Source organism: Camelus bactrianus, chromosome 3, assembly GCF_048773025.1.
Source record: "Camelus bactrianus isolate YW-2024 breed Bactrian camel chromosome 3, ASM4877302v1, whole genome shotgun sequence".
Classification (NCBI taxonomy): domain Eukaryota; kingdom Metazoa; phylum Chordata; class Mammalia; order Artiodactyla; family Camelidae; genus Camelus; species Camelus bactrianus.
In genome coordinates this window covers 53,034,584-53,053,538 of record NC_133541.1, presented here as the reverse complement: position 1 = coordinate 53,053,538, position 18,955 = coordinate 53,034,584, and the positions used below count along the sequence as shown (strand labels likewise).

At 37.3% G+C, this 18,955-nt stretch overlaps 2 protein-coding genes across 13 annotated transcripts in view; one reads left to right on the top strand and one right to left on the bottom strand.

The window, feature by feature from the left end:
• WDR41 (WD repeat domain 41) overlaps positions 1–14,306 on the top strand; it is a 40,553-nt gene extending 26,247 nt beyond the window's left edge. Inside the window, exons 8-13 of the mRNA XM_010949265.3 lie at positions 1,988–2,098; positions 7,616–7,800; positions 9,188–9,309; positions 10,112–10,200; positions 11,129–11,262; positions 13,481–14,306. Of these exons, the coding sequence (XP_010947567.1) occupies positions 1,988–2,098; positions 7,616–7,800; positions 9,188–9,309; positions 10,112–10,200; positions 11,129–11,262; positions 13,481–13,633 (794 nt within the window). The 3' untranslated portion in view covers positions 13,634–14,306. The remainder of the gene's footprint in view (positions 1–1,987; positions 2,099–7,615; positions 7,801–9,187; positions 9,310–10,111; positions 10,201–11,128; positions 11,263–13,480) is intronic.
• PDE8B (phosphodiesterase 8B) overlaps positions 4,921–18,955 on the bottom strand; it is a 294,732-nt gene continuing 280,697 nt past the window's right edge. For 11 of the 12 annotated variants that reach the window (XM_010949268.3, XM_010949269.3, XM_074360079.1 and 8 more), the window contains 4 exons: positions 17,790–17,919; positions 14,419–17,232; positions 12,743–13,078; positions 4,921–10,240 (listed from right to left, as the gene is read on the bottom strand). In XM_010949268.3, coding sequence (XP_010947570.1) covers positions 17,123–17,232; positions 17,790–17,919 — 240 coding nt within the window. In that variant the 3' untranslated portion in view covers positions 4,921–10,240; positions 12,743–13,078; positions 14,419–17,122. The remainder of the gene's footprint in view (positions 10,241–12,742; positions 13,079–14,418; positions 17,233–17,789; positions 17,920–18,955) is intronic. The other variant, XM_074360074.1, reaches the window with a different exon arrangement.

Below are 18,955 nucleotides of genomic sequence, written 5' to 3'. Positions count from 1 at the left end.
CGTATTAATCATTTCACTTATTTCTTTAGAAACTTTTTTTGCTTTTTGTTCTCTCCATGCCCCCACCCTTTCAGAATGGTAGCTCCTTTGTGATTGGAACTTTCTCCTAACAGATAAGAGATTTTTACTGAATGAATGAATGAATGAATGAGTGAATTCACTGAAATAGTAATAAAAGCAACACTAATACCTCAACAGAAGTTAGAATATCATCTAAAAAAGGGAAGAAATGAAAGTTCGTTTTGTTCAGAAAATAATTCATAAAAAATACAAATATTCTTAAAAACAAGTTTCTGCATTTTCTTAGTTTTATCATAAAATATGCCATTTTTCCCTATGAAAATAAATTTTATTCCTGTAAATGTACTATTTTTTTCTATTTCCAGGACCAAGCTTGTGTCCATGTCCTTAGTTTTAAATATTTCATATCAATTTCTCTTTTTCTGAGTGCTCCTTTCAACAGAAAGTATAATTTCTGTGTGCACCAGCTGCAGTGACTTTGAGGCTTTATTAGGTAAGCAAGGCTCTCGGCTCTGAGTACTCACCCTGGTTCAGAAAGCCTGGATTTTTTTATCAACCTTTTTTTAGAATTGATTATTGCCTCTCTTTTATCTTCTGATCTAATTCATATTTGTTTTATTTCCTTGAAGTTAGTACACATGCAGTCGTGAATACTTGTCTCTAGAGGCTGTGTTCATGGGCTCACCGAACAGTTTCATATTATCTTTAGTACTTCGTAGTTTTTTAGTTAGTATTTCAGGTTTGTCTCTGTTAGTTTAATTAAACAATACATTGCTTGTTATTCTGCAGTCCCAATCTCAGCATCATTTGGTAGTATTCCGACTGAAGTGGAATTTTCACTCCGCTTTGCTAAGTATCTGGAAGAGTTCCCTTTGTATTGACGGAAAAACCGTCTTTTTTAACAGCCACAGTTTCAGTGTGAATGGCTGTCAGGATTAAATAACCTTGCCAGAGATTTGTCAGCTGGTAAAATATTGTCCAGAGACAGACAAAGAAATGGGGTGTGACCTATTTTCCAGAGAGGAATGTGAGAAAGAAGAGAGACTTTAGTAAGTAGCCATCACTTGGAAAGAATATAGCCTCTGAGACCTTCCCACTTGTCAGATGCTAGTTTTCCTAAGCTGTGAGCATCCACAACACTTGGTACAGAAGCTTATTATAGCACTTAATACATTGATTAGTACATGGTTTATAAGTCCCACTCTAGACTGAGTATTTCAGGGAAGTAACTGAAACTTATTTGCATACGGTATCTAAGATCCTGGAACATGGTAGTAAATGTTTGGTAAATGTTTATTTATGGAGTCACTCCAGTTGATTTTAGGTTTTCTATAGTGATTAAAGTTAGAATTTATACTAGCTTAAATAAAGCTTAAAGTCAGACAGTGAATAAAGCAATACATTGAACATCTGTTGTAGCCCAGAAGAACTGTATGGCACTCACAAATTAGAAGGCATATTCTTTCAGAGGATTTGTAATTTATTAGTGTATGCCTAGGTGTCAAGAAAAGTAAAATAAATAAAAGCAGCTGTTGACGTCTTCACTGATTTGAAGTTAAACACAGATCTGTAGCTGGTTTTGTAGCAGTGCTCGCTGGCCTGGCATGAGTAGAGAAAGCTAATGGTGGAGAAGACTTAGGGATGTCGACCAGTCCCTGGCTAAGGAGAGAGTAAGGTGGGATAACTGCTCATGCACTAAGGGTCTAGAGAGGATGGGGGCTTCATGATTGGTAGTGGGTTTACAAGAGTTTTCGTAAAGGAACAGAGAAATCCTTGGGATTTTAGTAGATCATTTCATACATCTCAAGCATTTGAAAGAAATATTTTAAAGTAGTGTGAAGGCTGTCTTTGGAGATGGGTTTTTCAGTATTTTAGGTATTTATCACAGTGAAATGGTGTCTTTTTGAGCAGAAATAAAACTTTATTTTTGATTGTTTTAGTAAATTATATCTGTCTTTTCATTTAGTAATTTTCAGGTTGGTAGCACCCACCGAGGGATCACTAGGATGGGATATTCTTGAAGTTAAGCGCCTCCTTGATCACCAGGATAATATTCTTTCACTGGTTAACGTCAATGGTAAGCTCATTGTCTACTTGTTTATATATTATGTAAAATTTTGTACGTGTTAAGGTACCTGTTCTAAACTTCAGTCTTGTTTTGTTCCAGATTCTAGAGTTACCATCATGAAAATAATGCTGTTGATTAGTAGGTGTTGGCAGTCTCTTACACGCTGAGGTTTAAGCTAGTGGAACTAATCAAGTTTCATAGATTGGTAGGTCTAAGATTTAGGCACAAGGGGCAGAATAGAGTTGGGCAGAGAAAAGGGAGGATGGAGGAGAGAGCGTACTGATCTCAGGTGCTAGCCTTAGGATGAGTGTCACAGGCTATCAGTACTAATGTTTAGTGGCATTTTGGCATTTTTGGCAAATGATTCTGGCTAGTTTCTCTTTTGAAGACCACACAGTACAATATTATATAGCAGGTTATATAAACACTTACAGTAGAATGAACTGGATTCAAGCCAGTTGTAATCATGATTGAAGACTCAGGGAATAAAGCCAAAGTAAAAGTCTGCAGAAAATGGGTCATATCGGCCCTTTCTCACGGTTGTGTGTTTTGATTTGCCAGACTTTCTATTTGGCTTTATAATGACTTGAATGAGTATCTTCTGTGAGCTCAATCTGACATCATAAGATGGGGTAGGATCAAAACCCCACAAAACCTCGGATTTAGCTGGTTCACTTTCAAATAAAGTGACACCTTATATCATCAGCACTCTCCTGGGTGATCTGTGTTCTGAGGTCAGATGGGAGGGCTCCTGGGTGGCTTCAGTTGGATAGTCTGGAGGAGACTATAAGAGGATGCTGTAAGGATGCCATGAACATGAAATAGTAGGCAGACTGGACTGTACCTCCTGACCCGAGATCTGGGTTGGCGCTTTTTGAGCAATACTTTGTATGAATGAGGCAGAGGAAAAGGGGCACAGACAATGCCAAGTGTAGTCTCCATTTGCTTGCTATTCAGTCACATTTTCAGATACATCAGTGAAAATATCCCTCCTAGCTCCGAAATCTTCCCCTCTATTAGCCATCTGCTTGTACAACCCAGCTGCAAGTCTTTCTGAGGTCTAGATTGTCTGTGGTGATAGAAATAACTACGTTGGGAGCACCTTTTTATTTTACTCTGAGAGCTCTTTTTCCTCTAGCCATGAATGGCAGCACAAAAGGCAAGTTCTCATTTGGAAGTCCCTCTGACACCGAGCCCTGCTCCTAGGCCCTGGAGCTGTTGAGAAAAGCACAGCCATGTTTTGGCTGTTACAATGGTCAGGCCTAGTTGTCCCGTCTTAGAAGTGAAGCGTTGGTACCATGACCCAGCGTGATTCCTTAAGGAAGGTGATGGGACGTTACTGAGGTAGCCTTAACTTTGTGGCACTTCTTTTGCTGTATGATGTACAGAGAAGCTTTTAACAGTTTAACCAAGAAAGCCTTCTTCAAGTGTTTTCTTAGCCAGCTTCTTAAGGGAAGGAAAATGAAAAGTAAAGCAGGAAAAAATTTTTAATGAAAATTACAGTAAACCTCTAGTACTTTTTACTTTATGAACTCCCATGACTGTAAAATTATGCTACAGATAATAAATAAGCCAAAAGCATACTTAGAAATCATATATGGACAAGTAGTCTGGTAAAATTTGAAAGTGACAATGTGGCAGTTGAATTTTGTACATAGATATGTCTGCCACACTGCAGGTTTTGGTAATCCTGAAATGATTGTATTATACAGTTCCCAGCTCCACTCTCAGTCCTGCTTCTTTGTCCCCACCAATTCCTGGTGAAAGATGTGGCCAGTTACTGGGTTCATAATTTACAGGGAAAGTGCATTTGCAGTGAGGTGGCCCTAGGGCAATCTTAGAATGGCACAACAGAACTCCCATGAATGTGGATAATGAATACCAGGTTTACCAAAGAGATCTGAATGCCTGGGCAGAGATTTTCTCAGACAGACATACAAGATAACCTTGCTTATCTCTTCTGGTAAAAGGCTCTGGGTGCTGCTTTATTTTATTCCTTTTCTTGTTTTGTATGACGGCATAGTATGGCAGTGATAAAGTATTTGTACTTGTGAGGGATGGGTAGACAAGTGTCAGGTGAGATTTTCATACTAAGTGACTTGATACTTGCATAGGATGAAGATCTATCCACATATAATACATCATTGAGGCTGTTTGGTGTGAAACATTTTGAATGACCAGATTGGGATAATTTACATAGCAATAAACTCCACTAACTCAAGTGAATGTCAGTGTTTTGTTTTTAATGAAAAATTCTAACTGAGCTTAAGTACTTTGTTTCTATTGTGTAGACAAATCACAGACACTTGGAGGAGGTCAGAGTAGGGAGCTGTATGGTCTCATGCAAGTTATGATGCATGCAGAACTGGAGTCAAAGAGTCCTCAGTCGTTAACTTCTGGTTCTTCTGTAGTTTGAATGAGACTAGAAAGAGGAGAGAAAGGGATGGAAAAGGAGGTCTTGGAAAGATTACTACTGTCTTAACTTTCCAACTATTAGAACTAGAAGTCTGTTTCTCTCCACAGGTGAGAAATGAACTTATTTCTTCACAGAGCAGATTCTATAGAGTCTGTCAATAAACTATAGAAATTGGACTTGGAACCAAGATAAAATAATATTTACCTGTATGATTGCTTATAATTCTTTATTTCTATGAGATTGTTCACCTAGTTATTAGAGATTTCTGCCCTGCTGATTTATTTGATAAATGGAATAATTAAATCATAATTACTCATCCATGAATTCCTAAATTACAAGTAACTGGATGTTTTAATACCATTAATATGGAATAATGCCAGGGGCTCAAAATAATACCAGAGACTCAAAGATAACATTTGATGTTATTTTAAAATGGCTATGCATTTATTATTTAATTTGATTTTTACAATCATCTCCATTTAATGCCTGAAAAATCCAAGATAGAAAAAGATTTCATGACTCTCTAAAGACCACATGGCCACTAACAGGCAGAGCCAAAATTAGAACTTGGGTTTCTAGACTCACAGTGCATTTGTTCTGTTCTACCTTACTCTCAGTGTATAAGAATTAAAATTAATTACATTTCTCTAAGATAGTTTTTAGGCTTAGCAGTTGTACATTTCCTATTAAATATATAATTTGTTTTAGTTGGCCCACTAATTTCATTTTCTTTAAAGTTTTAAAAACTTGTTATTGTGCAAGTACTACATAGAAATAGAAATAAGAATAGAAAAATGAGGAAATAAAAACATAAAAAATACAAAAATGAAAATTAAAAATCATCCAACCATATAGTATCAAGTACAGGTTCACATCCTAGGTGTTTTTCTGGGCGCATATATATATGTGTATGTGTATACATATGGTCTGCTTTTTTTAACAGTATGTCATGAATATATTTTTGTATTAATACAACATTTACAACTTAAATTTCAATAACAGCATTACTGTTTCATTTTGTGGATGTCTTATTTATTCCATCCCCAGTTGGATGTTTTAGGTTATCTTCAGATTTTTTGTATTATGTATAACAGCCTTGTCACATAATGTCTTTTATGTACTTTCCTAAAGATAATTTCTTAGAAGTGGAATTGTTGGATCAGTGGGTTTACGACTTTTTAAGATTTTGATGTATATTACCAAGAATTGCAAAGATTATACCAGCTTATTAGGGCATTAGTAGTGCATGAGTGTGCTGAATCCTGATGCTTTTGCCAGCATTGGGTATTTTTCCTGTTTTATAATCTTTCCCAATTGAAAGTCAATAAGTAGTATCTCATCGCTTTTAGGTATCTTTGGTAATTAGGGAGTTGAACATCTTTTCACATGTTTACTGACCATTTGTTATTTCTTGTTCTGCCAGTTCAGGTCCTTGGCCCCTTTTTTTCTTTTGCTGGGGTACTACCTCGTTCTTAGTGATTTCCTTTTTTGTTAGGTTTTTTTTTTTTTTTTTTTTGAGAGGTGGTAATTAGGTTTTTATTTATTTATTTATCTTTAATGGAAGTACTGGGGATTGTACCCATGACCTTGTGCATGCTGGGCAGGCACTCTACCACTGAACTATATACCCTTCCCTCTTAGTGATTTCTAAGAACTCTTTATGTATCAAGTATTATATTTTAACCTATTTTGACATATAAGTTGTAAAATTTTCCCAGATTTTTGTCATTTAAATGTATGATATTTGTGTTAAGCAGATGTTTACTCAGCTCTTTTTCCCCAATCCCCACCCTGCCTCCTTTAGAAACTTTTAGAACCTTTTAGCACTCCATATTCATAAAAAAGAATTCACTTGTATTTCCCTTAATCCTTTAAGTACCTTTAATGTTTAATCTGTTTGAAACTTATTTTGGTATATATGAAATAATATAAAATATATATATTGGTCTTTGCCCTCAGTTTCTGGCACAAAGTTCCTAAAATCCTGCCCAAGTAATAAGAACATAAGGAAAATCTTTTGTTCTAATATTTGGTCTGATATCTCTTTAACATAAAGGCCCTAAATCCCTTGGAATTTTCTGGGTAATAGAAGTATCTTTTATTATAATGAGACCGCTCTTTCTTTGCTCCTGGATGGGGACTGGTCACCAGAAAGACCAAGTCATGGCTAGAAGCTTGGAATTTTCACCCCCACCACCCCCATTCTCCAGAGAGGGGAGAGGGGCTGGATGTGGAATTAATAATTGATCATGCGTATGTGATGAAGCCTCCATAAAAATCCCAGCAGTACGGGGTTCAGAGAGCTCCCTGGTTGCCAAACACGTGGAGGTGCTGGGAGAGTGGCACACTCAGAGAGGGCATGGGAGCTCCACGACCCTTCCCACATACCTCGCCCTGTGCATCTCCTCCCTCTGGATATTCATCTGTATCCTTTACCATGTCCTTTTATAATAAAGTGGTAAATAGTAAGCTGTTTTCCTGAGTTCTGTGAGCTGCTCTAGCAAATTAATTGAACTCAAGGAGGGGATGTGGGATTCTTTGATTTATAGCCAATTAGTCAGAAATACAGGTAACAACCTAGATGTGCAATTAGTATCTGAAGTGGGGGAAGTCTTGCAGACTGAATACTTAACCAGTGGAATGTGACACTATCCCCAGGTAGATAGTATCGGAATTGAGTTAAACTGTAGGATGCTTAGCTGGTGTCGCAGAATTGCCTGGTGTGGGAAAACCCCCCACGTATCTGGTGTCAGACATGTTGTGAGTGTGGTAGTGGTGTGAGAGTAAAGGAGAAACAGAAGTGTACCTCTTCATCCGAGGTGAGGTCCTTTTATTCTTATTTTCCAAATACTTAACCAAATATTCCAGCATGAGGGGTGTTTCTTTCTTCACTGAATTGAAATGCATCATCATCACACACTAAATATCTAAGTAAACTTGACTCTATTTCTGGTCTTTCTATTCTGTTAATCTTCCTGTTGGGCTTGTCTAGTTACCTCACTGTTCTAATTATTGTGATTTTGTAGAGCATTACTACTAGGCAGTTTATTCATTTTTACCTTTAGCCTAGGTAAATGATCAATAATGAGACATACATGACCTCTGCCTAGATTTGAGTTTTGTAACTGGCTCCCATGTTGGAGAGTTGATCATCTGGGATATCCTGGACTGGACTGTGCAGGCCTGTGAACACAACTTCTGGGACCCATCTCCACAGCTGGACACTCAGCAAGAAATAAAACTCTGTCAAAAACCAAATGACGTTTCCATTCATCATTTCACATGGGATGAAGAGGTAAAAAAAAAAAAAAAAATCAAGAAAAATATATCATCTTGTCTCTTTCAATAAACCCAGTTTCTAATTTTTTCAATTTAATCTCACAATGGATATAGAAAGGTATCATTCCCTATGTTCAAGTTGTGCTTTAAAATGTTTTGGTATTTTTTAAAGATTATATCACTTGCTTTATTCTCTAGTTGTGTTTATAATTTCCTTTATAACTTTGGATAGCATGTACTCTACCACTGAACTGCACCCTCCCCCCCTGCCAGGGCTCTAGATTTTAGCAGGTTGGCTAGCTGTTCTCATTAATGATATGGCACTGGTCCTCAGCTTGCATAGCTAATGTGCAGAGTACCATTCCTGAGGGTCAAGGGGGATCATTCCAGATTTAGGCTCTGGTAAGCCTTGGGGGCATGTTTTGGTTGAGACATTGTAGGTCTCAGTTGGGGTTGTAGCCTTTGAGACCGCATGATAAGTGTTCTTTGGTGCGGGGCAAAAAGGGGGATTTTTGAAAGGTCTGCCTCACTGGTTTACCTATTAAGAATGAATGATTCAAAAGCAAGAGCTGCCAGAATTCTAATGACTTGCAAAATAATTTCAGAAGCTAAGTGGTATCGTGTGAGACAAGAGTAAGGAACTGGAGTAACATGACCTGGATTCTTATATCAACTCTCATCTCTTAACTTTTTGTGTGACTTTAATCTTTTTTTTCAATTTTAATTTGTTCATCTGGAAAATAGTAATAATTAGCTTTTCCTATCTTAATGAGATGTTGTGAGACTGAAGTTTGATAAATATTGGTGAAAGTACTTTCAAAGGATTAAAGTTGTTTTAGTAACAAGGTAGTTCTAATACTACATTTGGAAAAATGTTTTTGTGAAGCCACTTTATATACGTATATATGCCACTGTAGCATATGCTTTTTTGTATGTATCCTTTATAGGTCTCATGATTGCTTAAGATGTGGAGTGGAAGTAATTTTTTTCACATTTTTCAGCAAAAGAAGCCAAGTAGTTTTCCTAAGGATCTAGTATTATGTGAATGAAAACCTCGGTTGTGCCTCAGCAGCTTGTGCTGCAGGCTGATCTGCCAGCCATAGCTCCTTTCTCTAGCTGGCACATTTCAGTGAGGCAGAAAGCGATGCTAAGGGGTACAGTGTACAGAGCTTTCTCTGTGTTAGCAGTTGCAGTCTTCTGCTTTTCTGAATGCTCTCACCTTTCCTTTGTGCTTTGATACTTTTGGACTTCAGAGGGCAGTACAATAATTTGGTCTGAAGGTTAGGAATAGGGAAGGTACCAATGGCTCTCCGAATTCACACCAGGGCTAGAAATCTATTATACTAGGTAGTGGTAAGTACTAGTTTTATGCCCATTTCTGAACTTCTTCCCCTCTCCCCTAGAATATATTTGTTGCAGTTGGAAGGGGTTTGTACGTGTATAACCTTCAAATGAAGCGTGTGATTGCCTGCCAGAAAACCGCACATGACTCCAGTGTCTTGCATGTTGCCAAACTTCCAAACAGGTACGAGTTTCCATATGTTCTGTAACAGGCAAAAGAAATGCATAGTTCCCAGGGGCAAAGTCACCTGGTTCTGTGGCTTGACCTGTGTTCTTTTGGAAATGGAGAATATCCCCAAGGCTGTCTCTTAATAGAAGAGTTTGTAGCAGTGTATTACAAAATTTATAAGAAGCAAGGTTCATATGAATTACATTGAATTTTGTTATAAGAAGAGATAATATTTTAAAAGGCAGGTTTATGGAAAACAAAAAATTAGTACAAAGTCAATGCCCAAAAGTCGTTTTTTACCTTTTAAAATAAACACCAAATTTTAAATTGTTTGATTATGGCCAGCATCAAATGGTTTTGTCTCCTTGTTGGCTTAAGCTACTAACTTAAGGCTTCCCTTTCAGGGAAGATTTGGCTGTTGAGTTTCTAGGGATGAATTATATGAAGGGAATAGCATTATTTGCTCTGCAGGATACTTGTCGAGTGAGAGGTGCCCTGAGAAGAGAAATAGTGAGAGGTGGGGAGGGGACTTCTCAGGGTATTGTGAAAGTGTAATTCATAACCTGTTTCCCTGAATGCATTTTAAAAATGGAAATGATATGTATTTCTAACACTTGAACCAATATAACAGTATAATGTTCGCCTTTCCCGAAGAGTGCTTTTACTTTGCATTGTAAAACCATGTTAAATTGTGATTTTTATCAGCTCCTGCGAAGAGCTGAATAAAAGCAGTTGAGGGTTCCACTGATTTCTTTCACTGCAAATTTAGCATTGGCTCTCCATGGTGCTTTTTATCACTGATTTGCTCTTCTGATAGGCAGTTAATCTCATGCTCAGAAGATGGCAGTGTACGCATTTGGGAGTTACGAGAAAAACAGCAGCTTGCAGCTGAACCTGTACCAACAGGTGTGTATCTTTGCTCAGAAAGGTAGTCTTGCACTTTTTTCTAAAATGAAAGACAGAAGAAAGGCAGTTATGTGTAACCACAAGAATAACATACACTGTGCTCCAAGTAGGCATAAGATGTTCACATGAAGCATTTGGTGATTGGGATCTAGGATTGACATCTTAATACTGCTTTACTGTAGAACTACCTGTTTGTTTCAATTCAAGTCAACTACGATTTTACTATTTTAGGGGGAACCTATTATTTCTGGTAATCTGACCGACCAAATGGCCTAATGAACTATTTACTCATTTATATTGTCTATAATTATGTCTGATATAGAAACAGAATGTGTATGATTAGGTGTCAGACTAAAGTATTCTTTCAGTGCCTTGAAGCATTATCACTAACATGGAACTCAATTTATGGAAAAACACACTTTTGTATTTATAACGTCATGAGCGCTTGATTTTCAGGTGTTTGGTTTGAAAAACAAAATCCCAGTTAGTTAGCAGCCTTTGCATGAGAAATCAGATGCTGGTACATCTGAGTTTCTTCAGGTTATTTGAAGTCATAGGGTTTTCTTTTGGAACACACACGTTGCTTTTTGTCTAACTTTTTTGATAAATCTGAGTTGTGACTCTTTTGACATTGCCATTCAGGACTTCTGTCCTCTTTGATCCCCATTGCGTCTTCTTACCATGTTAACACTCCTTCACTGGTGAGTGGATAGGGGTAATAAAAAGATGAGCAACAAACCTGGGTAGCTAAGAAAGGAAATGAAGTCGTGTATTGAAAAACCCTAGCATAATGCCTGGTACCATCCCCTTAGCCCTTGAATACAAGTGTGGAACACCTTTGCATTTGTATTTTGTTTTCCTCATCTTACGTTATTATTAAAAGAGCACAGTAATTTTGAGAATGATTGAGATGGCTGTTTTTTTCTAGGTTTTTTTAACATGTGGGGATTTGGAAGAGTAAATAAACAAGCCAGCCAGCCTGTTAAAAAGCAACAAGAAAATGCCATTTTGTTCTCATTGGAGCTTATTGGAGATTTGATTGGACACTCGTCATCTGTGGAGGTATTGTTTTTAACATGCATGTAAATGTCCAGGGAATTTCTGCTTTTGCATCTCACTGCTCTTCATTCATTGGGTCTCATAGAGACCTAGACTTTCTCTCTTATCTGTAGGTTTTTGCTGAATCTAAACATGGAATGGGATAGGTTATAGTATGTGCAGTTAGGATCTCCCTTTATAGAGAGGCGATTTGAAGAAGGAATGTGTTGCTTCTGAAAAATGGCTTAATTACCATTACGTATGAGATGTAGGTAGGTCGCTGACAAGATGGACAGTGTGAACAATATTAAATAGATATGTGTAACAGTAGTAAATAGAGGGAATATGGAGGGTTGTGCTTATATATGCAAAGCCTTACAGAATCTGATCCCAGGGGCCTTTATCAGATTCATGAATAGAATTTGTTCTTAACTCCCTTTGAAAGGTAATAATTTGTTGGCTTTAGTGAAACCCAATGTCTTGATGCATCTATCAGAGTAATAGTTGAGAACTGTAAGATATATACAGTTTTAACTTGTTCTAAATTAATATTTATTATAGACATCATTGCCTGTATTAAAGGAAAAGAGAGAAAGTGGTGAAGAGATGATTGGAACTGGTAACAGTATAAGCAGAGCCCTAAGTAATGAATTTCTTAAGTTGTTCCCTGTTTTGTGGCTATGGAGGAATAAATTTTCTTCTGAAAGTGCATTTATGCTTAGGAGCAAGTAGCAGCAAACACTTGTTACTGAGCATTTCCTGTGTTTCAGGAACAATACTGGAGACTGGAGTTTTCAGAGAGATGTAAAATACAATTCTTCTCGTGGATCTTATATTTTAGTAGACAGGAAGGACTCGGACCTAATAAACTGTTCATCTAGGTTGCTTATGACCGGCCCAGATGAATAGCAGACAGTCAGTACTCAGGAATTACTAGAAAATAGTGGAAGATATGGATGGGACTTAGCTGAACCTTGAAGCTTAAGGATTAAGGTAGGATTAAGACAGTCTTGTGACCATAAGCTCCCTGATGTTGGATACTCTGTCTTATTCATTACTGTAACAGGTAGGTTTCCACTTTGTTTTGTTTTTTTAACTTTGGGAGGATAGGCAAGCAAAGATAGAATCTACTTGGTGGCAGGGAGCAGTCTGGCTAGTGGATGGGCACCATTAGTGGGAGATGAAGCCTTGGCAGAGTAGTTTGGGGTCAGATTATGAATGTCCTTAAATGTAAGGCTGAAGAGTTTGGACTTTATTTTTAAAATAGTAGGACCCCATTAAAGATTTTTAAATGATGGGGATAACTTCAAGTGGCAGATTTGTTATAATAATGAAGTGTCAGATTCTTAGGAATTTTCCTCAGTGGAACTGTTGACATTTAAGTACTTTTTAAAAGTATCTCTGGCTTGAGAAAATCTTGGCCCCCTCTCAGGTGTGCTATCTCTTTAATTTCCTCATTCCTTTTATATTTTCATCCTTACTTTCTAAGCCCAGTCTTACCTACCTGTGTACTGAATTCGGTCTTTTCCATCTCCTGAGGAATTTTGTTCTGATAGTTCCCCCCTTCACTCCTACATCGTCAGCTGAGATCTTCTGTTACCTTCTTATTTCTGAGAACACGCTCATCCTGTTGTTTTATTTCTCTCCTTTATTTCACTCTTCTTCGAGGAGCTCATCCTTTTCATGGTTTCATTTATCTCCTCTGATACCAGCTCTCTGCTCCTTACTTTGCATGCTGCCTTCTCATACACACTCCACTTTTCAGTTCTTAGCTTCCAGTCTATTCCTTCAGTGGGCATGACCTTCCTTTTTGTTTGGAATTCAGACATTGGATTGGTGGCTATTTTTTGCACAAATAAGAAGGCAGTAAAAATGATTAAGTAAAGCAAGTCTGGAAGGACTTCTGACAAAAGTCTTAAAACCAATACTTGAAGAATTAGATAATAGTAAAATTTAGAAGATACTTTGGGAATTCATGTACTTTACAAACACAGCTGTTATTTTAGTAATCAGAACTTTGTTAATACTACTCCACGACTGAACTATAAATATTAGATATTGGTTTAGCATTTGTATATCTGTATGTGACTATCACTAACACTTAAAAATAAAATTTCTTATGAAAGGTGATAGAGTTTTACATTCAGATCCAAAATTAACAAGCACGTGTAGTTATCTAGTTATATTAGCTTCTTTTCTCCTTGAAGTCCCTATAATCAGTAATTAAAAATTGTTTTTACAGATGTTTCTGTACTTTGAAGATCATGGACTAGTGACATGCTCTGCAGATCATCTCATTATTTTGTGGAAAAATGGAGAACGTGAATCTGGACTGCGCAGTTTAAAGTTATTTCAAAAATTAGAGGAGAATGGTGACTTATATCTTGCTGTCTAGTTCAAGGAATTTGGAACACCTGTGCATGAACCTTGACCATCAAATATAGGGTAATACTCTGAAAACCAATTACCGTATTGATCACTTAAATTTTGTAATTTTTTTTTTCTTGTTACGCCATAAAATTCCAGTTGTTTGAACTCCTTTTTTTCTGGGCCTACAAACCGGCAAGTTGCTTATCAGATATTAGTATAGTCATCAAATATAGCACAACTTTTCACATAGCAGTCAGTTTTTACAAAGTGAAGTTTTCAGATTTTAGTACAAATGTGTGTTGAAGAAGAATATTTAGAGAGACAAGATTTTTTTATACTTAAAAAAAGGGAGGAGGAGCTGCTGCTGCTTTGCGCCAGGACCGGAGAACGTACGTAGATCTTCTGTCAAATGTGCCACGCAATGCTCATTGTCCTTTTCATATTCTTCTATTGTACTGTATTTTTCTCCATTAAGCAGTTTTCATTTTTAATTTAAACCGGTGATTGTGAACATTATTTGGTTTTGTGCAATAAGCAGGGGTAAGCGTGTAAGTCCTTCTCTCCTCTCTTTTTGGCTTTTAATTTTCCTCCATAATGGACTTTGGAGAGTCTGCATTAGGTTATGAGTTTATAAAATTGTTTTCTTGGACTGTATACAGTATTACATGAATTATAAAAAGGAATTCATAGATTTCTAACTGCTTTATTTCCTGATTTCTTACGGATTAGTAGTATGTGATAATCTAATCTATTCACAGGGAATGATACAAACCACAGGTGAGTTTGGGGAGCAAACAGGATGGTAAGTACCTCTGTTATTAATGTCTGGAAGCCTCCAACCCATTCATGAGACTCACTGTTTTCTTCCATCTCTGACCTTAGGGCATTCAGGGAAGCAGAAACCATTAAGATGGCAGAATCCAGCAGGGACTCAGACTTGATGGCTGCTCAGTAGTTATAAAAAGTTGAACTTTTAGAAGAATACAGCTATAACTGAGGTTGATATATATTATGTACATTTTTTTCCACTTCCCTAGGGTAGCTTTCAGTGCTATTATATTTGCAACATCAGAAGTAATACTATGTGGCAGACCTTGTAATTTTTATTTAACAATAATACCCTTATTACCTCATTCTGTACTTTATTCACATAACACAATCAATAGCTTAAATTTTGGGAACTTTCTATCATCCTTTCCAGTTATCTTTCTCAAGGTGAGTAAGTTCTGATTGAGCAGATGAGGCTTGTTCTTTTGCCCCCAGGACCTGACTCTGAAGGCAAGCAAATTCTAAAATCTTAAACTGGAAGTAAAGAATAAATTATAGTTATTCTGGTCCAGATAACAGTGTTTTATAACTGACTTCTCTGTCATTAATATGGTTCCCCTCAATACAGAATATTTTAGTAAACAACTCAGTATGGGAGACTATAAACCATTTGATAAACTGTTCGGAGGAATGTACTGTTTAGTTAGCAACTCAGTAGAAGATAACACCATGGTAGATTATACTGATAAAGAGCCGAGCAGAGCTATGCTAAAGCTTCAGTACCTGGCAGTCTTACTACGAAATTAATTTCACATCACAGTGAGTAAGCTTTAACATTCATATAGGAAAATGTCAGACATCTGACGAATGTCACTTACCAAATGGAACCAAAAGCAAGATGGTCAGCAAAAGACTGTCATCTCAAGCAAGCTTCTGCAGCCTGGGCAAATTACTTAGCTCCTTAAAATGAGATTCTGACATCGTGAATTTAATGTATTCTGAAAACAAAGTGTGTGACTCATGACATAAAGAACACTAAATCAACATTTTGAAATTACGAAAAATTTAGGCCCAAGAGGTAAAATAAAAACAGCTGTTGGGAATGAAAAATGGCTGTAGGAATTTAGTTACAAGTACTTCACGAAAACAAACATTTTCATCACATTTACATAACGCAGCATCACAGTACAAAGCGAGCTGCTATGCTGACCAGGCAAGTCCTTTCACCATCTAACAAAAGTAATTTAGATACATTTCTTTGCATGGAATTGTCATGTATGTTTCCATTTTTTGGTACAAAACATAGAAAAAAACATTGGCACATTATGTAGTGATAAGTCATTTTTTTTTTCTTCCCATGTACTAGTTCCAAGTGTTCTGCATTCCGATTTTCATTTGAAAAAAGTAACTACTGATTCAGTTAATTTAATCTCTATTTATACCTCTTAGAAATGCAGTCTGGAGTACAGAGAATTTGAAAGAAAACCAAAGATTTTGTTTACTGAGTTTCTAATATTTATAATACAGAGAGAGGGGTTGGTAAAAGAGAAAGGAAAACCTCAAGTCTGACTTCATGTAGATCACAGAAAGTTGTGAAAACAGCTGTATAAAAATATGCACTTGTGCTTTAGAAGCTTTTAGCATACAATTAATAGCTTAAAATAGTATTTACTGCTTCCTCATATACGTATTTTGATATATTTACACATATCTTGCGATCTTTTTTTTTTTTTACATCATTAAAGCAAAATGGCATGATCTTAAATATAGATAGGTTAAAAATATCTGAACCTTGAAACTTCATCTATACCCTCCCCAGATATATACATCTAGATGGTACACAGCACAACATACTCCATGGACTTACACCCAGAAAATTTAGATTGCTTTAATAAAAATTTTAAACAGCAAATGTATATAAATTTTTTTTTTTAAAAAAGCTTGTCCAAGGGCATTCAGATTAATGGCTTTTATATAATACTCATTATAGTGCCTTGTGACTGCCTCTGTAAACCAGAAATAAGGGAAAAGCTCATGGATTCCCCCGAAACAAGATCTCACTCTCTTCCCCATCATGGATTGGCTTTCTATTAAGATGAATCCCTTTTGTAGGAAAGAGGGCTACACAGGCTGCTGTTACCAGTCTAGAGAAGGCACTCACCAGACCACAGCTGTGTTTTAACTTGGGTGTCACACCATCGATTTGAAGAACCACCTAGCCATGGAGGCTCTGAAGTTAACTAGTTTATCAGTAATTTGGTCCTGGTTGTTTTGCTCATTTTATATGTGTTTTTTCCCCTTAGATATTATGATATTCTTATAAATTTTTCAGATTGATGCTCTTGAGTTAAAAAATCAAGCTAAACAGTGATGGTGACTTTCATGGTAAAAGATGAGCTAAACCCTAGCTGAGCTACACAGTCACCAGCCATGAAGCTGGGCTCACGGGCACCAGGTCTTTGCTGCTTGTTACAGTGAGTCAGCTCCATGGCTTGACGACAGCAGGACAGAACATTTTTGCCATGTGTTTGTTCTGTCACTGATTGTTCAAAAGGACATTTTTCTGCATGGAACATAATTTTCTAAAACTGAACTTTGGGAACGTGAATGATTCAAGGTCAGATATTAAACATTAGCTCCTTAATCTACCCCTGTCATTTTCATTATAAAGGAAAGCCTCTTTTTTACATTACTGTGATTCACAGTGTCCTCTGTAAATCAAGAGGTCCTCTTCTCTGTCTTAGCTTTAGCTGTCAGTTGGAAGCCTCAGACTTTTGCACTTTAGGTCATCTAATGTCTTCCAGTGTTTGTAGTTATCGGCCAAATGTTGCATCAGGGCTGGCAGGTGGGCAAAGGCTGCAAGGACATAAAAGAATTAAAGCCTGTTAAGTTAGGTCCCAGGAACACTTACAAGGTTGGGGCTCTGTGGGACAAATTTGGGATCAGAATTGGAGGAGAGGTACCCTAGGTTAGGCCTTAGGCGAACACACAAGCGTGAGAAGGGTAAGTCTCCAAGCACTGGTTTCCTGCATATGAACAGATCCTTTTAATTAAAAATGGAAAAGCTGTTTATCAGTGATATTACCAAAAGAATCTGTGATTCAGAGTAGCCTTAATTTATTTTGTGTTCTTTCTAGAGTTTCCTCCAATGATACACTAAAGCTCCTGTAAGCTTTGGAAAGATGTCCTTTGAAGAGTTGAACACTTGTTTATCCAGTTATCAAACACCCATTGAGTCTTCTGTAAACAAGGTCTGTGCTGAGGATGCAGAATGTACACGCACCCCCACCATACCTGGCCACACGTCAGCTGACTTCATTTTTTCTTTTAAAATAACATTTCATTTGCGCCTTTAGGCCCAGCCTCTGTCACTAAAGGTAATTTTGTGGGTGACAAAATAGGAACTATCTTACCATCCCAAGCATCAAACATGTCTGTTATGAAGTAGTCAATGAAGGAGATTTGGGACTTGGGGATGCTACAGGTATTCCGGTCAAACACTGGCATCACCACAGGTAGCCCCTGTCTCTTCTCTTCATCAGTCTGTAAGAAATAACAGATCCAGGGCTGTCGGGCATGGGAGAAGCTGTCACAGGAGCATCTAGTTTCTCAGAACCAGTCTGTGAAAATGAGGAAACACGCTCAGCAAGGTCCCCAAGCTGCTTATAGAAGACGGCCACCTGATGCACTACAGGCACTGAATTCAGGTCTTTTGACTCTCAAGTCTCTCAGGCTATCCTCTAGCCCTTCCTGAAGCACTGATCTCACAGTTCACGCCTCTTCTTCAAAAGTCTGTTTTCGTTTTTGCAAGGTCAAGACTATTTTCAAAGTAATACTACTGATACTAAGTGACGTTTACACTGAGGGAGCAGAAGCAACGATGGGTAACATTGCTGATGCCTCAGCATGAATCACAGACCTGGCACCAACTGTACCAACAGTCGTTGTATTATTTATTTGCAGTTTAAAAAGAAAGCCAGTTTCGCTTCAGAATGTCTTTATTAAAGCAGTGAGAATTAATCTTACTCAGTTTGGCCCTTGAAAATATGGATTTTTAATATTCTGTGTGACAAAATCAGAAGTACATATAAAGCCCTTGTGCTGCATGCACATCAAAGAATGATGGTTGTCTGGATGAAAAGAGCTGAGTTAGCTTCTTTTCTTCATGGAATTAATTAACTTTTTTACTCGAAATAATGAGAGAAACTACAGTTGTTCAGACTGGGGTACAGGTCATGCAGCTCTCTCAGCATATGTGTAAATCGGAGTATTTTGCACATTAGAGTGTATGTTTATATGCATATGGTCATAATTCACTGGGCTGAAATTAAGATCCACATTTCCTGGTGGTGTGTAGAGCCAGAGGCTGGCTGATCAGAGACCTCATTTGTAACTTTTTATTTTTAGGTCATCTGGGCTTATGAATACTACTACTTTCCATTCTGGAAAAAGATACCACCTAAACAGGGAGCCTACATTAAAGAACTTAAAAGTGGTTCTTTCCTGTTCCCTGTTCACATACCTTGAGAGTAACTAGGAGGATTTTAAGTCTTCTCTGTGGGTCCTGGGAAGCCCAGTA